Genomic DNA, 18,510 nt, shown 5'->3' on the forward strand with positions numbered 1-18,510 from the left:
GGTACTCAATGAGGATGTCATGTCTTACATATAATTTTACCATGTGTTTGAAAATATATAAAATTACAATGATATTTGAAGCTGGAAGGGGAAAAAGGTCTTAATTTTTTCTTCTTCCTTTTGTGTCATGTTAAAAAACATTTCTAAGATTTCAGCCAGAAGAAATTTTTTGCCCTAGGAGGATCTAGCTAGGAGTTTACCTGTTTCTTTAATTAATTTGGAGATATATTATGAATGTCTTCATTTAGTGATATAACGTTTGTCTTTTCACCTCATTGCTGCTTGTTATGTATCTTAAATTATAGTTACTATGTTGACTGAACCAAAATCCCAGTAACTCAGGGTAACATAAATAACTTACATTTGAAAACACTAATTCCTTGTTTTTAAACTTGTTTTTTTCAGGGATCAATTCCATCTTCATGTGTAAGCTTTGTAACTTATTTTCACCAAATAAGTCTGAGCTGCTGTCTCATGTCTCCGAGAAGCACACAGAAGAAGGGACCAGTGTGGATGACATCGTTATTCCTCTCCAGCCTCTAACAGTACCCACAAACACAGGCAAAGATGGAGAAGGTACATTCATAACTTGAGGGGAACGTAATTCAGCGTTAGAAATTTCTTTAATAAAACCTGTGGTGTGATGACTCTGCATTGTGCATAGAATGGTTGCCATAGTTTGTTTTTATAATAAGCACTGTACAACTGCCACCCCAAATTTCATTCAGCGTGGAATAGATCGCATGACATGTGTCTTAGGGAATGATGACATTGGTTCATTAATTTTCAATGTCAAGAATAGCAAAGTTTGCTTCCTACAGCTTTAATTTGAGCTTTGTAGTAGCAGTGGGAGGACTGTCTAGCAGCAGTGAAAAGCAATCAGGACACCATGGGTGAGAGTGTCTCTTGAGGCTTAGGTGTCCTTTTTCAGTTGTCTGACTTGTTTGTTGTGATTCAGGTAATGTTAATAGTTCTATTCCAAAATGGAAGTGGCACAATTCACAATTTATAACTGATAGTTATAACTATAACTTTGATAGTGGTGCTGGTAAATAAAGCAATCAGAGATTGAATTAGTTACACATAAAATTTTACTGAGCAATGGAAGAAGTTTCATTCATTCCATTTCATTTTTAACTGATCATAATTGCTGTCCTTTGGAATAATAGCAATGGGTGCAAAATAATTCGGACTTTTTATCTTTTTTAATGCCTTTACTAAGTAATGGATTTATTTATTGTTGGCAAACCTCTTATTTATCACAAATACCAGGAATTTCCAATCATTATAATTTCTGGATTTTAAAAACTATGTGCTTACGGCTCAACCACTCTCTAATATCATACATGTAAGAATTTTTTTGGTGTTAACATATGTATGTGATGTTTCTTTGCTTATTTACCAGCAGTAATTCTGTAGTTACATTAACTTCATCAATGTAAGAAGATATTTCTAATAATGGTCCTGTAGTATTTCATTAGAGCTGCTGTCTCCTCAGGTGGCTGGTGAGGAAAAAATTCACCAGAATATTATTTTACACAATGCCCAAAATTACCAATGTATCAGAAGGTGATGAATAAATTTTAAATCAATTTTCAAAATGTCATTGTAATTTTATTTTCATAGCACAGAATTAATTCCTCGGGCATGCAGAATGCATTTTCCTTTCTCAAATCTTTGTTTCCTGTTACCCCTTCCCTACATATGTTTCTGAGCACGAGACTGGTACCTTGTCATATTCTTATTCATTTCAGTAAAAAGGATCTTCTGTAAACTTACTTTGCATTTTTGTTAGGAGTATCTGCACTTTCTGTATTGTACATGTACATTTATGAGGATAGTTTGTAATTACCATTGTGATCTGAAGCAACAGAAATTAGACATAAATAGGTTTTAGGAAAACAGCTCTGCAGATCTTATGTAAAATATAACCTTCTTAAGCTATATATTCATAATTTACCTTTCTCATTATTCTTGGTGAATACTTTTATTCATCTTACATGTTCATATGGTGCTACCTTTTTCAGGTTATGTAGCCCAAATCTTTGCCATCTGCTGTCAGTAAGAATGTCAAGGTAAATTATTCTTCCATGGTTTTCAAGTCATATTCTAGGAATTCTTTAGCATTTCTCCTTTCCCATCAGATATATTGATTGGAGAAGAGGGTTCTGAAGTCCCATTGAATTATTTTCTGTGTTCTGTTTTAAACAAAAAATATGCAGTATTCTACAGTTGAACATAAGATTTGGAAAGAGTTCTTCCAAAGCATCAATTATTCCCTCATGCTATGGAATTTGCAGTAGATAAAACTTAGAAAGTTTATACTATACAATTATTTTTCAGTGAACCAGTCTTTGTAGTAATGTTGTCACTGAAAGGAGAAGTAATTGGTGAATGACAGTCTTAGAAATTACAGCTTTTAGTACTTGGTTACTAGTAGATGAACATCTTTTTGTCCTTTGAAAGTGTAATTTCTCTTTCAAGTGTTGGTAAATACTGTAGCTACCCCACAATTGCTATAGAAGAGTGAATGCTGAGTTGCTAATGGAGCTCTTTGTTTTGCCTGAGTAATAAATGAATGATTTTATGAGTACTGGGGACAAGTAAAGTGCTAGGCATGTAATACATGTTTATTACTCTACTGTTATTTTATTTACAGTGCTCTCTGCTGAATTTCGTTTAGTCATGCCACTTTCCCGTTGTTAAGCCATGATCTATTTAGGGTTGATTTGTCCTAAACAAAAATACTAGGAATTATAAATTCCTAAACGTTAAAATTGTTTTATCAGGTGGGACAGAGGGTACCAGGGTGATGCTGGTGTTACACATCTTGTCACATTTTGTCCAGCACTGGAGTGTGGCATCTTTCTTTGGGGAATGACAGATATTTACTTGGTAATTGTAGTCATTCATACTCAGTTTAGCCTAGGGCTTTTTATAATTCTCTACAACCATCTCCATTTCCTTCAAAGTGCTTGTCAAAACTCGGCTCTCTTTTGCTTCTGCTTAGTCGGATTGGTGAGGATTTGTGGGACAGCATCAATGGCCCTGGCTTCATCTATTCATACTGTTATTACCTGATGGATTGTTGTTTGTTTTGGCTCGGACTGGATTTTGGGATGCATGGCTCTGTCGATCATGAAACCTTGAAGAAGGTTGCAGTCTGAGTATCATAATTTCCTCCCAGGAGTGCAGCTCATTAATGTCACTTAAAACCAGGATATGTGCATCAGCCTCATCCTTGCCTGAGCACAGGATGCAGCTAGACCCTGCATTCACACCTGGAGGACAGGAGGTGTTGCAGGTGCCATGATACAAACTCAGAACAGGAACAAAGTAAAGCTGGGGATGAGATTTATATGCATTCATTTGTGTGACACCATATGCAGATGATTCTGAATACGGCCATGTGCTGTTGTAGCTGATGAAATGTAAGCTTTTTATACCTACATTTGAGGAAGGATTCATGTTGCGTAATGGATCAACCTGTTAAAATATGGTCAGGAGGTTTAAGTGACATTTGCACAAGCATTTTGTGACTTTGGACAAACTTTTTGTTATTAAATAGACTGATTTGGAGAAGCTTATGTGAACAATTCCTATGAAGGAACAGTATAAAAATAGGCACACAGTTTATTTCATTTCTCTCTTTTTGAAGTGTCTTTTTTATGTCTTTGAGTACATAATTATACAGCATAGCACAGAATGTCTTCCCTGGATATTGCCATTGCTCATCCAATAGCAGTCAGCGTAAAGATGCACTCAGTCAGTCTGTAATGAGTGCAAAATCCCTAGAAACAACTAAGTTGTTCTTGAGGGAACAGGATCCAAATTCAAAATCTTTTTAATGACCAATTTAAAACTTCTATTTATGACTTAGAATCATTGAAATAAGTGATAGGGGTTTTTTATTATTTATTTGCTACTTTTTTTGTAATATACTTTATTTGAACACTACTTTATTTTTAGCAGTTAAATAGAGTCTTTTTTCTAACAAGCAATATTTGATTAACTTGGCTATGTACTGGCAGATGAATGACAATGTTCTGCTATTAAATTACTGTGTGTTGTTGCTCTTAGGTGGTTTGAGCTGGAATTTGTATAATGCAGTGTGAAGAGCTCACTGTGTGCAAGCTGGGTAGAGAGACAGCTGGAATTTATGCTTATATGCCTCATTAAAAATTTAATTCTGGCATTGTTAACTCAAAGTAGCTTGATATAAGCTCTGTGCTGGAAAAAGGAAACCAAGGAGCAAGAAAAAGAAATGACTGTGATCAGCCTCAGAAGTTCTGGTGATGTATCAGTTGCTCACACAAGCCCTCCTGTTCCTGTGTTTGTTGCTGCCTGCCTCTTGCCACCAGGCCTTTTAAATGGTTGAGAACTGCTGTAAATTCTCCTACTGGTGGAAACATTTACAAACATTTCTAAAATTTGCACATTCTTTGTTTATTTGCCACACCACCAGTAGTCCCAGCAATAAGGACTGCAATTTTGTAAGCCATAGAAGAGGTCCTATCACCAAATATCTAAAGGAGCAGTTTTCACATTTCCACTTGCATGCAAGATTTTGTTTCAATTTCTGTATTAATGTGGAAGTGCTGTTTTGTTTTTCATTAAATTTGCAGTAAAACAGTCAGGAAGAAGCATCTCTTTGACCTGATTTTTCTTAATTTCTTTTTGTTGAGTTATCTGATTATTGTATTGTAAAGGAATGGAAAGAATGTCATACACAGAGAATATGGTGGTTGCATTCATTCTTCCAATCTTTGGATTTAACTCCTTTGTTGTAGTCTGACCAGTATCCACATCTGTATTCCTCATGTTGGACAGTTAGCAAATTGCGGCCTTTCGATGGGTTGATATAAAGATAATTATTGTTGGGTTTGTTTTAATTGTTTGTTCATTTCTTCAACTCAAATGCTGATTTCTGCGATGGATGGATATCAAAATATCATGAATGGTAGTAGCAAAGAGAAGTTTTGAGAGCACTGAAATTACCTCTTTCTTTTTGGCTGATAAATGACAAAACGACTTTTGCTAGGGTAGTGTGAAAGTTCAGGACAGTGGTGGAGGGTTGAAAAAAATTATGGGAAACAGTTACTTCTTTTCAATTTATACTAAGGTTTTTTGGCAGTTTTATTATGTTTATTTAAACAGCTAGGGTTTCAGTCACTCCTGTAAGAGGACAGAATGCTTTCTTTTTCTTTTGATAGTAATTACATCAAAACTCAAAGCTGTGGTCTCTAAATGTGGGGTTTTGCTTGCCTGGTATGTTTTAGGGAAATGCTGACTAGGTTATGAATAACATGATGCTACCTTCTTCTGTTCTCCTGCATCATCTTCCTTTAAGATTTCTTAAGTCATTTATTTTTCCATATCCTCTAAATCAACCAATTCAATAAAGTCTTTTGGCACCTGTGCTTGAAAAATTTTTGTGGTTTGGGCTTTTTTAAATATTCCCTCTTTTTGTGGTTTTTCAGGCTTCTACATTGTCAATCTCAGTTTATCAGTATCTGTGATTCTGCAGCAGTGATGAGAGAAATCTTAAGCAAGAAATAGAATTTATGTTGTCATGCATATCTGTGTGCTGTATGTCATAGATTTCATCAATATTTCCTCTACAGGAATATGTAAATGTAAAATTATATTGCATTTATTGGGAGTTGTGGATGACTTCTGATTTTAATTAAGGAAACTTTTTTTTGCATGACTTCTGGAATTTATTTGTTACCAATATTTTTTTATTACAGCTTTTGGCTAGAAAATGCTGACAATCAAAAACCATAGAGAATATTAGGGAATTATTGTTCACTATATTAAAAGGACAATGAAATTTTGGTTCTTAAACATAAATTGTTTTTCTTTGATTACATCTCAATACCTGGATAATTTATTTGAAAATTATTTAAATTAAAAGGCATTTTGCAGTGTTAAAGCACAGTAGAGCAATTTTGAAGAATACTTGTGCTGATAGAGTTAGAGAGTAGTCTAGAAGAGTGCTTGCAGTGAAATTAAGTAAAACTATGGCACTTTGACATCTGCTGATCTCAATAACACAGTGCCAGCATGTGAAATGCCAGTAAATACCACTGCTTGCAATAAGTTTGTGCAATGCTAACCTTTTTTTCAGCTTTTGGGATAACTCCCTTCAAACTTTATTTAAGGCACCTATTTTTCAAAGATCAGAGGGATATTAGCTAATTAGCCATGGAATTTAATTATAGTTTACTTTAAACTTTAATTTTATTTTCTAGAGCTTCTCGTAGCGAAGAGGAAGAGGGGCAGACCAAAAGGGTCCACTAAGAAGTTTTGTGTGGATGAAGATGTGGCAGAAAATAACCCCGTTCCAAGCAAAGAGACTCCAGCTGGGACAGAAGAAGGCCCAGAACCATCTGAAGTTTCAACAGGCAGCCTGGAATGCAGGAAATGCAATAGGAAATTCTCCAACACACGTCAGCTGACTAAACACATCTGCATTATTGTTCTAAATGAAGGAGAAGAAGAAGGAGATGGAGGTAAGAAAGCACCCAGCACAAATATCTGAAGCAGGCTGTGGGACAGTGTGTTCCCACCGTGAGACCTGGCTCGGAATCCCCAGTGCTGGCTTTAAATGGAGTGGAGTTGTCTGTTCCTTGTAACACAAAAAAGCAAAACTGAACTTAGACAAAGTATTTAAACTTCTTTCAAAGTGATCAAAATGTTTATTACGGTAATGATTGTCTTACAACTTCCTGGATTGTAGTTTTTCAGTGAGAAGTGGTATTGGCCATGCAGGTGAGTGTCACACGTAGGTGAGGAAGGTCCTGTAGAGGTGTTTCAGTTCTGTGACTCGGGAAATCTGAATTCTGTTCTCTTCTTTTGATAGAGTTTGTTTGTCTGGATGGCTTTTTTTACTGTATAAAAATAATGTCAAACTCAAACAAAGCTTTATGTGAATGATCATCTTTGGCATAGGAGAGTCCAGTGTTTCAATTTAGCTTTAGGATTGATTTGAATATATTCAATCTCTCAAATTTTTAGTGTAGAACAGAGCAGAATGAAGTTATTTTCAGTTGTAAGGAGCCTACAATGACCATCTCATACAACTGCCTGACCAACTCAGGGCTGACCAGCAGTTAAAGCTGCTGTTAAGGGCATTGTCCAAATGGTTTCTTAAGCACTCATTGGCCTGGGGCATTGCACCCACATTAGTTCAAAAAGACAACAGTGAATATTCATTCAGAATAGAGTAGTTGAAGGGATGTACAGTAATCATCTCTACCTACCTATTTAACTTTTCCCTAAACTGAATGTCACATACACACAAAGCAATGACTTAGTTCAAATTACCTTAACCTTATGTGAGGTTAACCTTTTGTTGATGGTAAAATTCAGGCAATTCAACAATTACCTTGACCTTTTGTGTTGATGGTAAAATTCAGGTTTTGCTTTTGCTACAGTTGCTCAGTATGATATTGTAGATTCTGCTTGTAGACAAAATTTGCCATTGATTTTCTTTCAAGTTTTCTGTTACTCTTTCCAGTCTGTCATGATTATACACAACTATTTTATTTTCATTGTTATGTAGAGTTTAACTTCTGTGGCAAAGCTTAATTAAAATAAGCTTAGAATATGTTGACAAAGCAGAGAAACTCTTGCTTTGATAAAGTACCTGCTTATATTTTATTATTGTCAGTGGTACATTTTTCAAATACGCAAAATGACAGTTACTCCAGCTGCCTCACCTCTGACATCCCAAGTGTTCATGCCCTCTGCTGTTTGTATGTGCTAGCTCCATTGTTTATATTTGCATTATTTTTGAAATGTCACCCTTTCTAATGTCCTTTTAAATTAAACTCTCAGGTCAAAGTATAAACTCAAATTACCCGTTCTTGACCTGCTAGCTCATTAGAGCTCCTAAATCTTATCTTCTTTGGTTTCTCTACAGAACACACTGGCAAATTTTCCAAACTAAATTGCTCATCCTTTTCCTTCTTCGTAAATAAAATAGCCTCAGTTTTGGGCAGATGAAACATTTTTTGTTTATTCCCTGGTAAAAGCAAAATAGTCAAGCAACAAATTACTTGGGGTCACCAAAATAAGGGATTCTAATTTTTGGAAGCTTTCTGTCTTGACTGAAAACTGTGAAGGTATTGATGGCTGGTTTTATCCTGAAGACATAATTCTTCCTTGGAATATATCTGGGAAATGAAGTCTTCAACTGTCTACTGATTACTATCCCATCACAGGAAAACTTAATTTCTGGCTTTACCATATGAACTGGTTTGAGACAACTTTTCAGTTTCTGAGTATGTAGATAAAGTAGCATGTGCATTATTATATTCCTCTTAAGAAAGTTTGAATACAGTCAGTAGCTCAAAACTCTGTGGAATGGGCAAGTTCTCTGCCTAGGGTTCTCTACATTTGTCTCTCATTCCTCATAACCTTTTGCATAATCATGGAATCAATAAGTTTGGAAAAGACATCCAAGGTCATTGAGTCCAACTGTTAACTCAGCATGACCATGTTCACTGCTAAACCAGGTCCCCAAGTGTTGCATCCACAGACCTTGTGAATACTTCCAAGGATGCTGAGTCTACCACTTCCTTGCACAGCCTGTTCTGATGGTTGATCACCTTTTCAGTGAATAAATTTTCCTAATATCCAATCAAAATCCCCTCTGGTACAACTTGAAGCCATTTCCTCTCATCCTGTCACTTGCTACCTGGAAGAAGAGGCCAACTCCCACCTGGTTACAACCTCCTTTCAGGCAGTTGTAGAGAGTGATGAGATCCCCCTTGAGCCTCCTTTTCTCCAGGCTGAACACCCCCAGCTCTCTCAGCTGCTCCTCATCAGACTTGTGCTCCAGACCCTTCCCCAGATCCACTGCCCTTCTCTGGACCTGCTGTAGCCCCTCAATGTCCTTCTTGTAGTGAAGGGCCCAAAACTGAGCGCTTGATTCGAGGTGTGACCTCACCAGTGCTGAGTTTAGGAGGACAGTCCCTGCCCTGATCCTGCTGGCCACATTCATTTTGATACAAGCCAAGGTGCCCTCTGCCCTCTTGCCCACCTGGGCACATGCTGGCTCACTTTCAGCCACTGTTGACCCACAACTCCAGGTCCTTTTCTGCCAGGCAGTTTTCCAGCCCTTCTGCTCCCAACCTGGAGAACAGCATCGAGCAGTTGTGACCCAAGGGCAGGACCTGGCACTTTGCCTTATTGAACCTCACACAATTGGCCTCGGTCCATTGATCCAACCTGTCCAGATCCCTCTGCAGAGCCCTCTTGGTTCATACCATGGTATGAGGTGGTTTTTTGCTGTTCTGCTCTTTTCTTAATGTTTCCTTTATATTATGGTTGATTTTTCTGTCTTGTGCTTACTATTAAATTTACATTTTCAGGGAAGTATTTAGAATTACAGACAGATCTTTTGAGTACTCTGTGAGTCAATTTAGAATTCATCATTTTATCAGTAATTTTTTTCTTGAATCCACTGTTGCAAATTTTCTTAGAGCTGGATAGAAGATTTCATTGAAGGTCTTTGGATCTTCCAGAAATATAAAACCTGCTTCTGCATGTCAGAGACAGTTCAAAATAAATGGCTAAAATTCACAAGGAGCTTTGGCTGCAGGTTCTTCTCACTTAGTCTTTGACTTTTTACCTAGTACACAGAAGTTGGGTTTTTTTTCCTTTTATCCATGTACTTTCCAATGTAAAATTACTTTTATCTTTAGTACTTCTGAGATGTTTCTATAGTTTTAAAGTTTATACCACTTTCTCATGGTTTTAATTTCTTGCAAAGCTTAGCACTCTATGGACACCTGGTTAATAATCAAATGCTTTCACTTTGCACTGTGTGTGGCTACAATGGAGTTAAGTTTTTTCAAATCAGCTCATATGATGCAGTGTTTTATCTTTGTGACCAAAATAATGTTTTGGCTATTGCTAAAATATGCTAAGCATGAAAATATTGAAAAGATATATATATAGTCATTCTGTATGATATTCTCTATTCAGAGAAATTTAATATATATTTTGAGCTGCAGCTCAAATATTCATAGAGGTTTCTAAGTAATAAAATATTTTACTGTCTGTTGCTACATTCTGTGAGTTTTGTGAGATGTTTCCAGTTCTGTAGCTGACTTCTCACGTTCATACCATAAACAAGTGGTTGTTTTTACTTTCCTCTCTGATGAGAGTCATCTGATTGACTTCTAGTCTGGCCAGTGGGATGGAGAGGTAGTAACCTTGTTCTCCAATCCCTGGTCATTGTTCAGAATCTATATAAGCGAGGTCTTGGTAAACAAGAAAGTTTTTTTCTCCAGCCTTCTTCTTGGAATCGGATTGTGTGAGTATTCTTTTCCTATTCGTGTCCACTAGTGACAACTGTCTTTTATAGGTCAACAAGAAAGTGTTAAAATCTCTATCATAACAGATATTTAAAATAAAGAAATCACTATAAAACTCTAGTTGAAAATAGGCTTGAAACTTCATTGAAACTGCACATGTATTGGTCAGAGGAGTAAATGGTAGATGCAGTGTTTTGCTGTTCCTTGTTTCTGTAATTAGTGATTTGCATTGATCTCTGACATCAGTGACTCATTGATAGTTCTCCTGCTCTTTCCAGAATCACCAGGCCTTACTGGTTATTGACATCCTCTGTGCATCTAATTTCATCCTTCAAAGCATAATGATTGCCTTCACCTTGTGGGCCCATTCACTAAAACAGAAAAAAAAAAAAAAAAAAAAAAAAAAAAAGAAGATACTTTTTTCCTGCCTGGACTCCAGGGTGCACAGAAAGCAGCTCCTCAGCTGGACTAGAAAGAGAAAATATAACAAAAGGCTTGGGGGGGATACAACCTGGGGGAATAATTTATTACCAATCAAATCAGAGCAGGATAATGAGGAATAAACCCAAATTTCCAACAGAGAAGCCGAACTGCAGCTCCCTTGCTACCAAAACAATGGCGACACAAAGCCAATACAGCACAGGATTAAAAAATGTCTGCTGTATTTCCAATTTCCCCACGTCCATCCTTAGAAAACGTATTTTCTCATAGAGGGCTTATTTGCGTAAGCAAGTTGCTGTTTTGTAAACCAAGCTGTGTGTACACCTATTTCTGTTTCTATTTGGTTAAACAAAATTTAGGATCTGGCTGGCAAGATACAAGAGAGGACATTAAATGGCTGGGGAATGGCATTTGGGTGGAAGACAGATTACAGCCCCTTCTCTGGAATGAACAATTCAATCCTATTTAAGTGGGAGCCTACATATATCTTAAAGATGTCACTTTTGGCCTTAGTTTAAAATGGTTTTGACATCAGCTGGATTCTAATTTAAATTAATTCTTCCTGCAAGTAGGATGTCATTCTCTGCAGGAGAAACAATTGCCTATATGTTAATTTTAAGTGGCCAGTTCACTTTCTTTTTCACTTTCTTCCAAGCTGCTCTCCTGCTGCGATGAAATACCACTTCTTAGAGGTTAAAAATTAGTAATTTGAATGAAGAGTAGTTTAAAAACATGCCAATTAAGGCCGTTGTAGCTATGCCTGCGAAATGTCGTACATCCAAGTACAAACGTTGAGAGCAGTCCCTTCAATTAATGACTCCAACAGAATCGTGGGACAGATGAATGATGCAGTTCCATGGGACTCTGGAAGCATTAATTCAGAGCTGGCAGTAGCTTTGCTGATGAACAGACGTGACCGGTCCTTAATCGCGTTAGAAGCAGCTCAGCATTGTGTTTCTTGCACAAACACAAGCCGGCGTTTGAAACGCCTGACGCTGGGGAGGGGAGGTCACTTTGTCTGTCTGTTGGAGCCAGGTGCCAGCTGACAAAGTGCTGAGCTGCCTGCTTAGCAAGGGAGGTGCAGAGTGAGACAGTTTGTCTAAACAAACCTGTTCAGGAGCAAGCAAAGGCTTTTACTGCCTGGAGAAACTCAGCTTAGCTATTCAAGTGGCATATACTCCATTTGCTCATAAATCATCTTAAAATCATCCAAGGGTGTTCCTTTATAACCCAAATCATCTTAAAATCATCCAAGGGTGTTCCTTTATAACCCATGGTAGTTATTATACAGCAGAGCTCTCCTAGTTGAGATGGACAAAGCATTTATTTGACACTCTAATCCATGATCCTAACAGTGAAGGATTTTTTTCAGGAATACAGCAAAATATTGATGAGATGGGACACATGCCATAGAAAGGCTGTTTGAGCCCTGTGGTCAACGTTAAAGCTCTTTTTCATTAAAACATACTTTTTGTCTCCCTTTTAATCCTTTCCTAAAGCACATGTTCCACTTCAGGGTTTTTGGGTTTTTGTTGGTTTTTTTTTTTTTTCATGTAGAGAGAGGTCAGGAACAAAGCAGCTGTCATTGAGAGTTAAGGTGCTTGTTCATTTGGTGGTTTGATACGGATTGTTGGTTTGAAGGATTTTTAAGTCTCAGGTTACACACAGACCACAAAATAGTTTCTCTTTGTAGCAAAAAGTGTTGGCAATGTGTGCACCCCAGCTCCTTATCAACAAATTGTTTCTGGAAGATGTTTCTTCCTCTCAGGCAGGGGTAGAATGGGGCTACTGCCATCAACAGGCATTAAATCAGTGACTAAATTTTAATGTTTAAGTATCAGAACTAGATCACTGTAGAGAGATAGGGATTTTTTTGATCAGGTATCTTGTGAGGGTGAAAATGTTCTTACTGATCATAAGCACTAGTAGCAGTTGTATGATCAGGAAATCAGTGGAGTTTTCTCACTGCTATTTCTCACCAATCTGTGTGTGGGCTTTTTTTTTTTTTTTTTTTTTGTGTTGAGATTGCAGGGCACTCAGTAGCTTCCTCACACCTTTGCTCATACTGAATATAGTCCTCCTCTTGGGGGCTGGGTGTTCTGAGCACATATGGAGAAAGCTGAGATATTCGAATCATATAGGAAGTTGAGATTCTTTGTTTGAAATACTTACTAGCTTTGTGTTTTGTATGAATTTTTTTTTGTATGGCCGTCATTTTTAGTGCTCAGCCTACATGCACAAATGCATATGAAATGGCACCATTTTAACAAAGAAATATTTTTATATTGCAATTCTGTATGTTGTTTTTAAGTCTTTTACAGTAGTATTTGTGGTCTGTTTTGAAAGCAAGGAGACAGTCAGCAATGTTTATTGTAATACATCTCTTCACCTTGACCCTTGGTTGAGCTGAAAGAACTTCCAAACTGATCTGCCTGCCAGAGGCACGTGAGGAAATAAAAACAATGTGAAACATTTGTTGGCTTATTATTGTGGTTGTAGTTATTCACTGACATGGATCACAGACAAACTCACATCTGTGGCTCTCCTTTTTTTTTTAGTACGATTCCAATATTCAAAAGTTGATTGAGTTGCATATTAACATATTAAATTTGTTATTTATCTTCAGCCACTTTACTTCCTCATTAAACTGATTAATGGTTTGAATCTTTCTATTGGTTAGAAAGGAGAGTTTAGGAGTAAGGTGCTTGGATTCTATTCATGTAACTACAAGGAATTACATGATCCCTAGCAAAGTGGAGAAAATTCTATTCTCCTCATCAGAGCTTTCATTCCAGTATAGGGTTCTAGATTTCTTTTACCTAAAGCATGTTTTGTCCATAGGTATATAAAATCTTTTGGGGTTATTTTCTCATGCTTTTCAGTTTTGCTTACTGCACACTGAACAAAAGCAGAGTAATTAACCCAGAGTGTGAAGTACCCTCAGGGAAACAATTCAGTAAGCAAATTGCATTCTCAGGCACATGGTGTGGCTCTTGGGGACAGTCCTGTGCAGGGCCAGGAGTTGGACTCCATGATCCTTATTGGTCCCTTCCAACTCAGTTGATTCTGTGATTCTGTGTATTCTGATTTTTTATGAGAAGACTTTCTTGTGTTGATAGTCTCGTCCTGCTGAGAAATTTCTGATGATTCACTTTATTCTTGCTAATAAACTAACAGAGGCTGTTTAGTGAAAAAAATGTGAAAATGTGTGTTTGTTTCATAGAATCACCAAGGTTGGAAAAGTCCTGTAAGACAGAGTCCAACTGTTTCCTTCCACCCCTGCTCAGCTCACACCAAAAGAAACCACTGCACAAGCAGGTTCTGTTTGAAGGGGATTTTTCTTTATCTTCATATATCCCTTTCAAGTATTGCACAGAAATATCAGTGCTAGAACTATGTGCTTTTAGTATAAATGAATAATTTACAACTATATTAAAGAGTTAAATGGGGACCTTATGAAACTCTTTATACCTATAAAGCAGCAATATTTTCCAAAATCATAGAAGTCCACAGAGACAAGCCTGGTTGAGAAGAGGCATAGATCAAGGAATTTTTGTAATGAAATTGAAGAAATCATTAATAGGTGCTGAAAATCTGGGGGCTCTCCAGGCGGAGGAGCTGGAAGCTGGGCAGAATCATGGCTGGCTGTGTTTGAATTCAGTTTGCTTTGTGGTTGTTCCAAATTCTGGAGATTCTATGAATTTCAGGCTTACAGTTTAATATTAAATCACTGCCAGTTGCCAGTGTCTGTCTTAGGATGCCTGAGTATCATGGGTTGGCACAATTTTGTTTTCTAGTTATAGAAAAATATAAGATATTTTTCCCTGCCCTAACTGTGGAGTGGTTTGGGGAGGAGAACAAGGACATATCAAAAAGCTAGCCAGGATATTGGCAGCTAAGTTAACCAATAGGAAATGTCAATGCAACTTTGGAGGGGACATTTAAAACTAATTGCTGGTGATCAGCCTCTCTCTCGCTTTGGGGATCTGCCATGAGGTCACATCGTGGGCAGCGGGGCCGGGCCCACCTGGGCCCCTGAAAGCCGCTGCCCTCACAGAGAGGGTCTAGGCCACCTAAGCCCTTTTCCCTGCAGGGAAGAAATCGGCTGCAGTTCAACAATGCTGACCACGTGCTCAGACCGTGGCAGAAAGGGCCAAAACATGGCCCAGCTTAATCGCTGCTGGCAGCAGAGAAAGAAAGCCTGCAGCTTCATAACAACTCTGAGCTGAGCCACCCTGGATGAGACCAGGGGGTGGAAAAAAGGACATCTACCAGCTTCCTCCATCAGCACAGCTTTGCATTTTCTTCAGCTCCTGCAGCCTCGTTTGGTTTTTTGTTTTTTGGTTTTTTTTGCAAGCCTGAACAGATTTAACCCTTTTCTAGCAACATGGAACTTTTAAAGCACAATTCTTCCTTAAAAAAAAAAGAAGAAAGAAAACAAAGAGTACTAGAACAGACACTGAATGAAGTCAGTTAGATTAGAAGTAAAAGAACTAATAATATTGGAATAGGATTGAAGAAGTGGACATTTTTAACCGGACTTTTTTTAAGGTAAATTATGGAGAAATGAACTGTTCTTTGCAGCATCTCAGTATTATTTGGGTAGAATGCTATTATAATCAAAATTAAGGACTGATGTAATTGAGATTTATTTGGGAACTTTGAAACCCCCTCCGCTCTAACCCCCTGGGTTAAAGGGAGGTCTCAGCCTTTGAGACAAAGATGATTTTAGACTAGAAGAAGTATTCGTAAATAGTACCCCAGATACACTGAGAAGCTCTGTGGATAGAACATCGCAGTCTGCGAAAACTCCTGGCAGAAGCAGATGTGTGATATTGAGAGCATTGGACTATTTTGTCTTGTGGCAAAGGTCTTCATAAAAAGATCTTAGAAAGACTCTTCTCCTAAAGTAATGAGTGATTATGTCTAAATAGTGACACTGACTGAAAATCCTAAGTTGTGTCTTTCTGTGTTGTTAATAAGAAAGTTAATAGTTTGTAAGATGAAAGAAGCGTGTTTTAAAGTGTCATTCTGTTTAAGTTTTTTTTCTCAACTTTTTTTCCTCATTCTTTTAATATATGTTAATAAAACTATTTTTGTTCATTTTTAAGCTTAAGCCTGCTTTGGTTTTTTTTCTGCTAATCTCTCCCTCCCACAAAAAGAAAATTAATACTAAAAGCCCTACATTAATTGGTGTTTCTGCCTAGTTTTATTAAATTAAAACCATTACACTGAGAAAGCTAAACTTCCTGCACACCTTGTTTCTTTCCGGTTCTTTGTCTAGTAAAGAAATTGGTTTATACAGGTTATGTGATCAGCCCTACCCGTGCTGCTCTAGCTTCTGCTTATGTCCTTCATTTTTGTAAGGAACAGCCAGGACACTTTAAACCTTTGCTCCATTACAGTCAGCCTGCAGAGACAGTCTTTGTTTCAATCTCAGCTGAGTATTTACAAAATATTACTGGAATTGAAACAGCCACTTCCATGTTGTATATCTTTTCACTCCTGCTTTTTCATTTCAGAGACAAGTCTGGACACACTACAGCTTTGCTCTTACTGTTTTTTTTTAATTTATATTTTGTTTCCCTATCTCATTATGGCAGCTATAGCATATTTTGTATATACATGGAATTGCTTACTCTGGAGATTGAATCAACTGATGTAGATTGAGAGAGGAGGAAAAAAAATTCACTGGGTTTATTTATAATTTTCTTCCATTAGTTTCTTCTTTCCTTCTTCGTTGCCTCTGGAACATTTGCATAATGCCTTAATTTGCTGACTTTGTTTTTTCTTATCTGCATCTTCTACCACTTCATCTCATATAAGAAATTTTATTGGCATACACATAAGAGTTCTCTGGTTTTTTATCTGTGTTGCTAATTATTTATCCATAAAGAGACTGTTGGGTGAGGTGGGGTTTTTATTTGTTTGTTTTAGCTTTTATTTTTATTTTTTAGAATTTCAGTAAAAAACTTACTCATTTGTTTTAAGAAAGAAAGCAGCTGATTGCTGGCGATTCAACTGTTGTGTGACTTTAGTTAACAGGTTGAAAATGTATCCAGTTAAGGACGTTGAAGACATTATGAACAGCAACAGAGAATGATTTGGAAGTGCAGGTCTTCGAAATGAGGAATTACGTGTTCGGAGTTAGGTTGAACCAAAGAACTGTTTTGAACCCTAATTATTCTTGAATCAACAGTAAAAAGAAAATTATGTTTTTGGCTGTTGATTACAATAACAGGAGAGGAAGAAGGTCTAATCCAAAGAGATTGTCAAAAGACTTCACATTAAATAAGATTGATAATGAAGCTGGTACTAAAAGAAATAATCCTAAGATTGTCAGAACAATTAAATATGGAAAAGAGAAAAATAAATTGTTCATTCATTGCAAAATCATGAGAACTCTGACAAAGTTTGTAGCTTTTTCACAGAAATCCACAATAATGTGAACGAATTTAGAAACAAATGTTTCTGAAAGTTTGTTTTTAAAATAATTTTTCTCTCTTATTTTCTGTGTTTATATAAGTATCATACTAATTTTATTAAATAGAGGGGGGAAAAGTTCCCCTTCAGGGATCATGCAGCACAACTTGTTTTGATACTGTCTTTCTTTCTACTGTAGCATAGATTTTCTCCCCATTTGTTCTTGCAGTCTTAGTGACTATGTTACCTGCATTGCTTTTGTACATAGTTACCTTCTTTTTGATGTTTGCTCTTTAGGTAATGATTCTGACGTTGACCTTGACAGGAAGGAAGATGAGCGAGAAAAAACTCCCAAGAGGCCCAGAGTTCAGAAAACAGAGAAAACAGCATCAACTAAGGAGACTGAACAGGTTTCAGGAGCTAAAAATCCTATTATAAGCGTGGTTTTGACAGCCCATGAAACTATTCCAGGTAACCAAAATCACCAGTTATATAATAAATTTTTTAAAACTATGCTGACACTGTATAAAATCCTCATTGGTCTATGACCAAATTGCTTAGAATATTTAGTGTATGAAAAATATTTAGCATTATTTGATTATTTTGATACAGAATCTCTGCATCTTGCAGCTACATAATTGTAGAACTTCAATCACATTTCTACACAGGTACAAGAAATGCTGGACCTGGCTGTAATTAACCTCAGTTACTGCATCAGCATCATTTATGTTTAACCTGTGAACAATTTTAAAGAAGAAAATTATATAATCCTCGCCAGAGAACAGAAAAATGTTTATATATTTGAAAATCAAGCTCTACATAATGATTACAGGTTTCAAACAATTTAGTTAGAACTAGATTTGCATTTGACTGTTTCTATAAAACATTAACTTGTTATAAACCATTGACCATTCTGACTGTCAGAATCCCTTTTTAATAGTTTTGTGTATTATTTTCAGCTTTGTAGTTTTATTGTTCTCCTTTTCATTATCGCTAACATTTCTGAGTGTTTGTTTTGCTTGTAACTATCAGAACAACTTTAAGGTCTTCATTTTTTTTGTTGTGGGTTGGAAGCTAGCAAGATTCTCCATGTTGTTAATAGCTTTTGATATTGAGATCTGTGATATGCTGGTTCAGAGGCTCATGGAGGTGTAAGAGGGGTCCTCTAGGCATTACTTTATGGAAATAGACAAACCTCCCTTCCTGGGATTCTCCTCTCCTAAATTTTATGTACCTTGTAAGAGTTTTTATCTTATATTTCTGGCAAAGACTTGAAGAATTTCCAAGAGGGGAAGGAAAGACATGGTGGATAATGCAG

At 36.8% G+C, this 18,510-nt stretch overlaps 1 protein-coding gene across 3 annotated transcripts in view; it reads left to right on the top strand.

Annotated features, from left to right (window-relative positions):
- ZFAT (zinc finger and AT-hook domain containing) overlaps nt 1-18,510 on the top strand; it is a 117,617-nt gene that overhangs the window by 49,758 nt on the left and 49,349 nt on the right. For all 3 annotated transcript variants that reach the window (XM_040059710.2, XM_040059718.2, XM_040059701.2), the window contains 3 exons: nt 406-576; nt 6,255-6,515; nt 17,490-17,663. In XM_040059710.2, the coding sequence (XP_039915644.1) occupies nt 406-576; nt 6,255-6,515; nt 17,490-17,663 (606 nt within the window). The remainder of the gene's footprint in view (nt 1-405; nt 577-6,254; nt 6,516-17,489; nt 17,664-18,510) is intronic.

This window comes from Hirundo rustica, chromosome 1 (assembly GCF_015227805.2).
Source record: "Hirundo rustica isolate bHirRus1 chromosome 1, bHirRus1.pri.v3, whole genome shotgun sequence".
Taxonomy (NCBI): domain Eukaryota; kingdom Metazoa; phylum Chordata; class Aves; order Passeriformes; family Hirundinidae; genus Hirundo; species Hirundo rustica.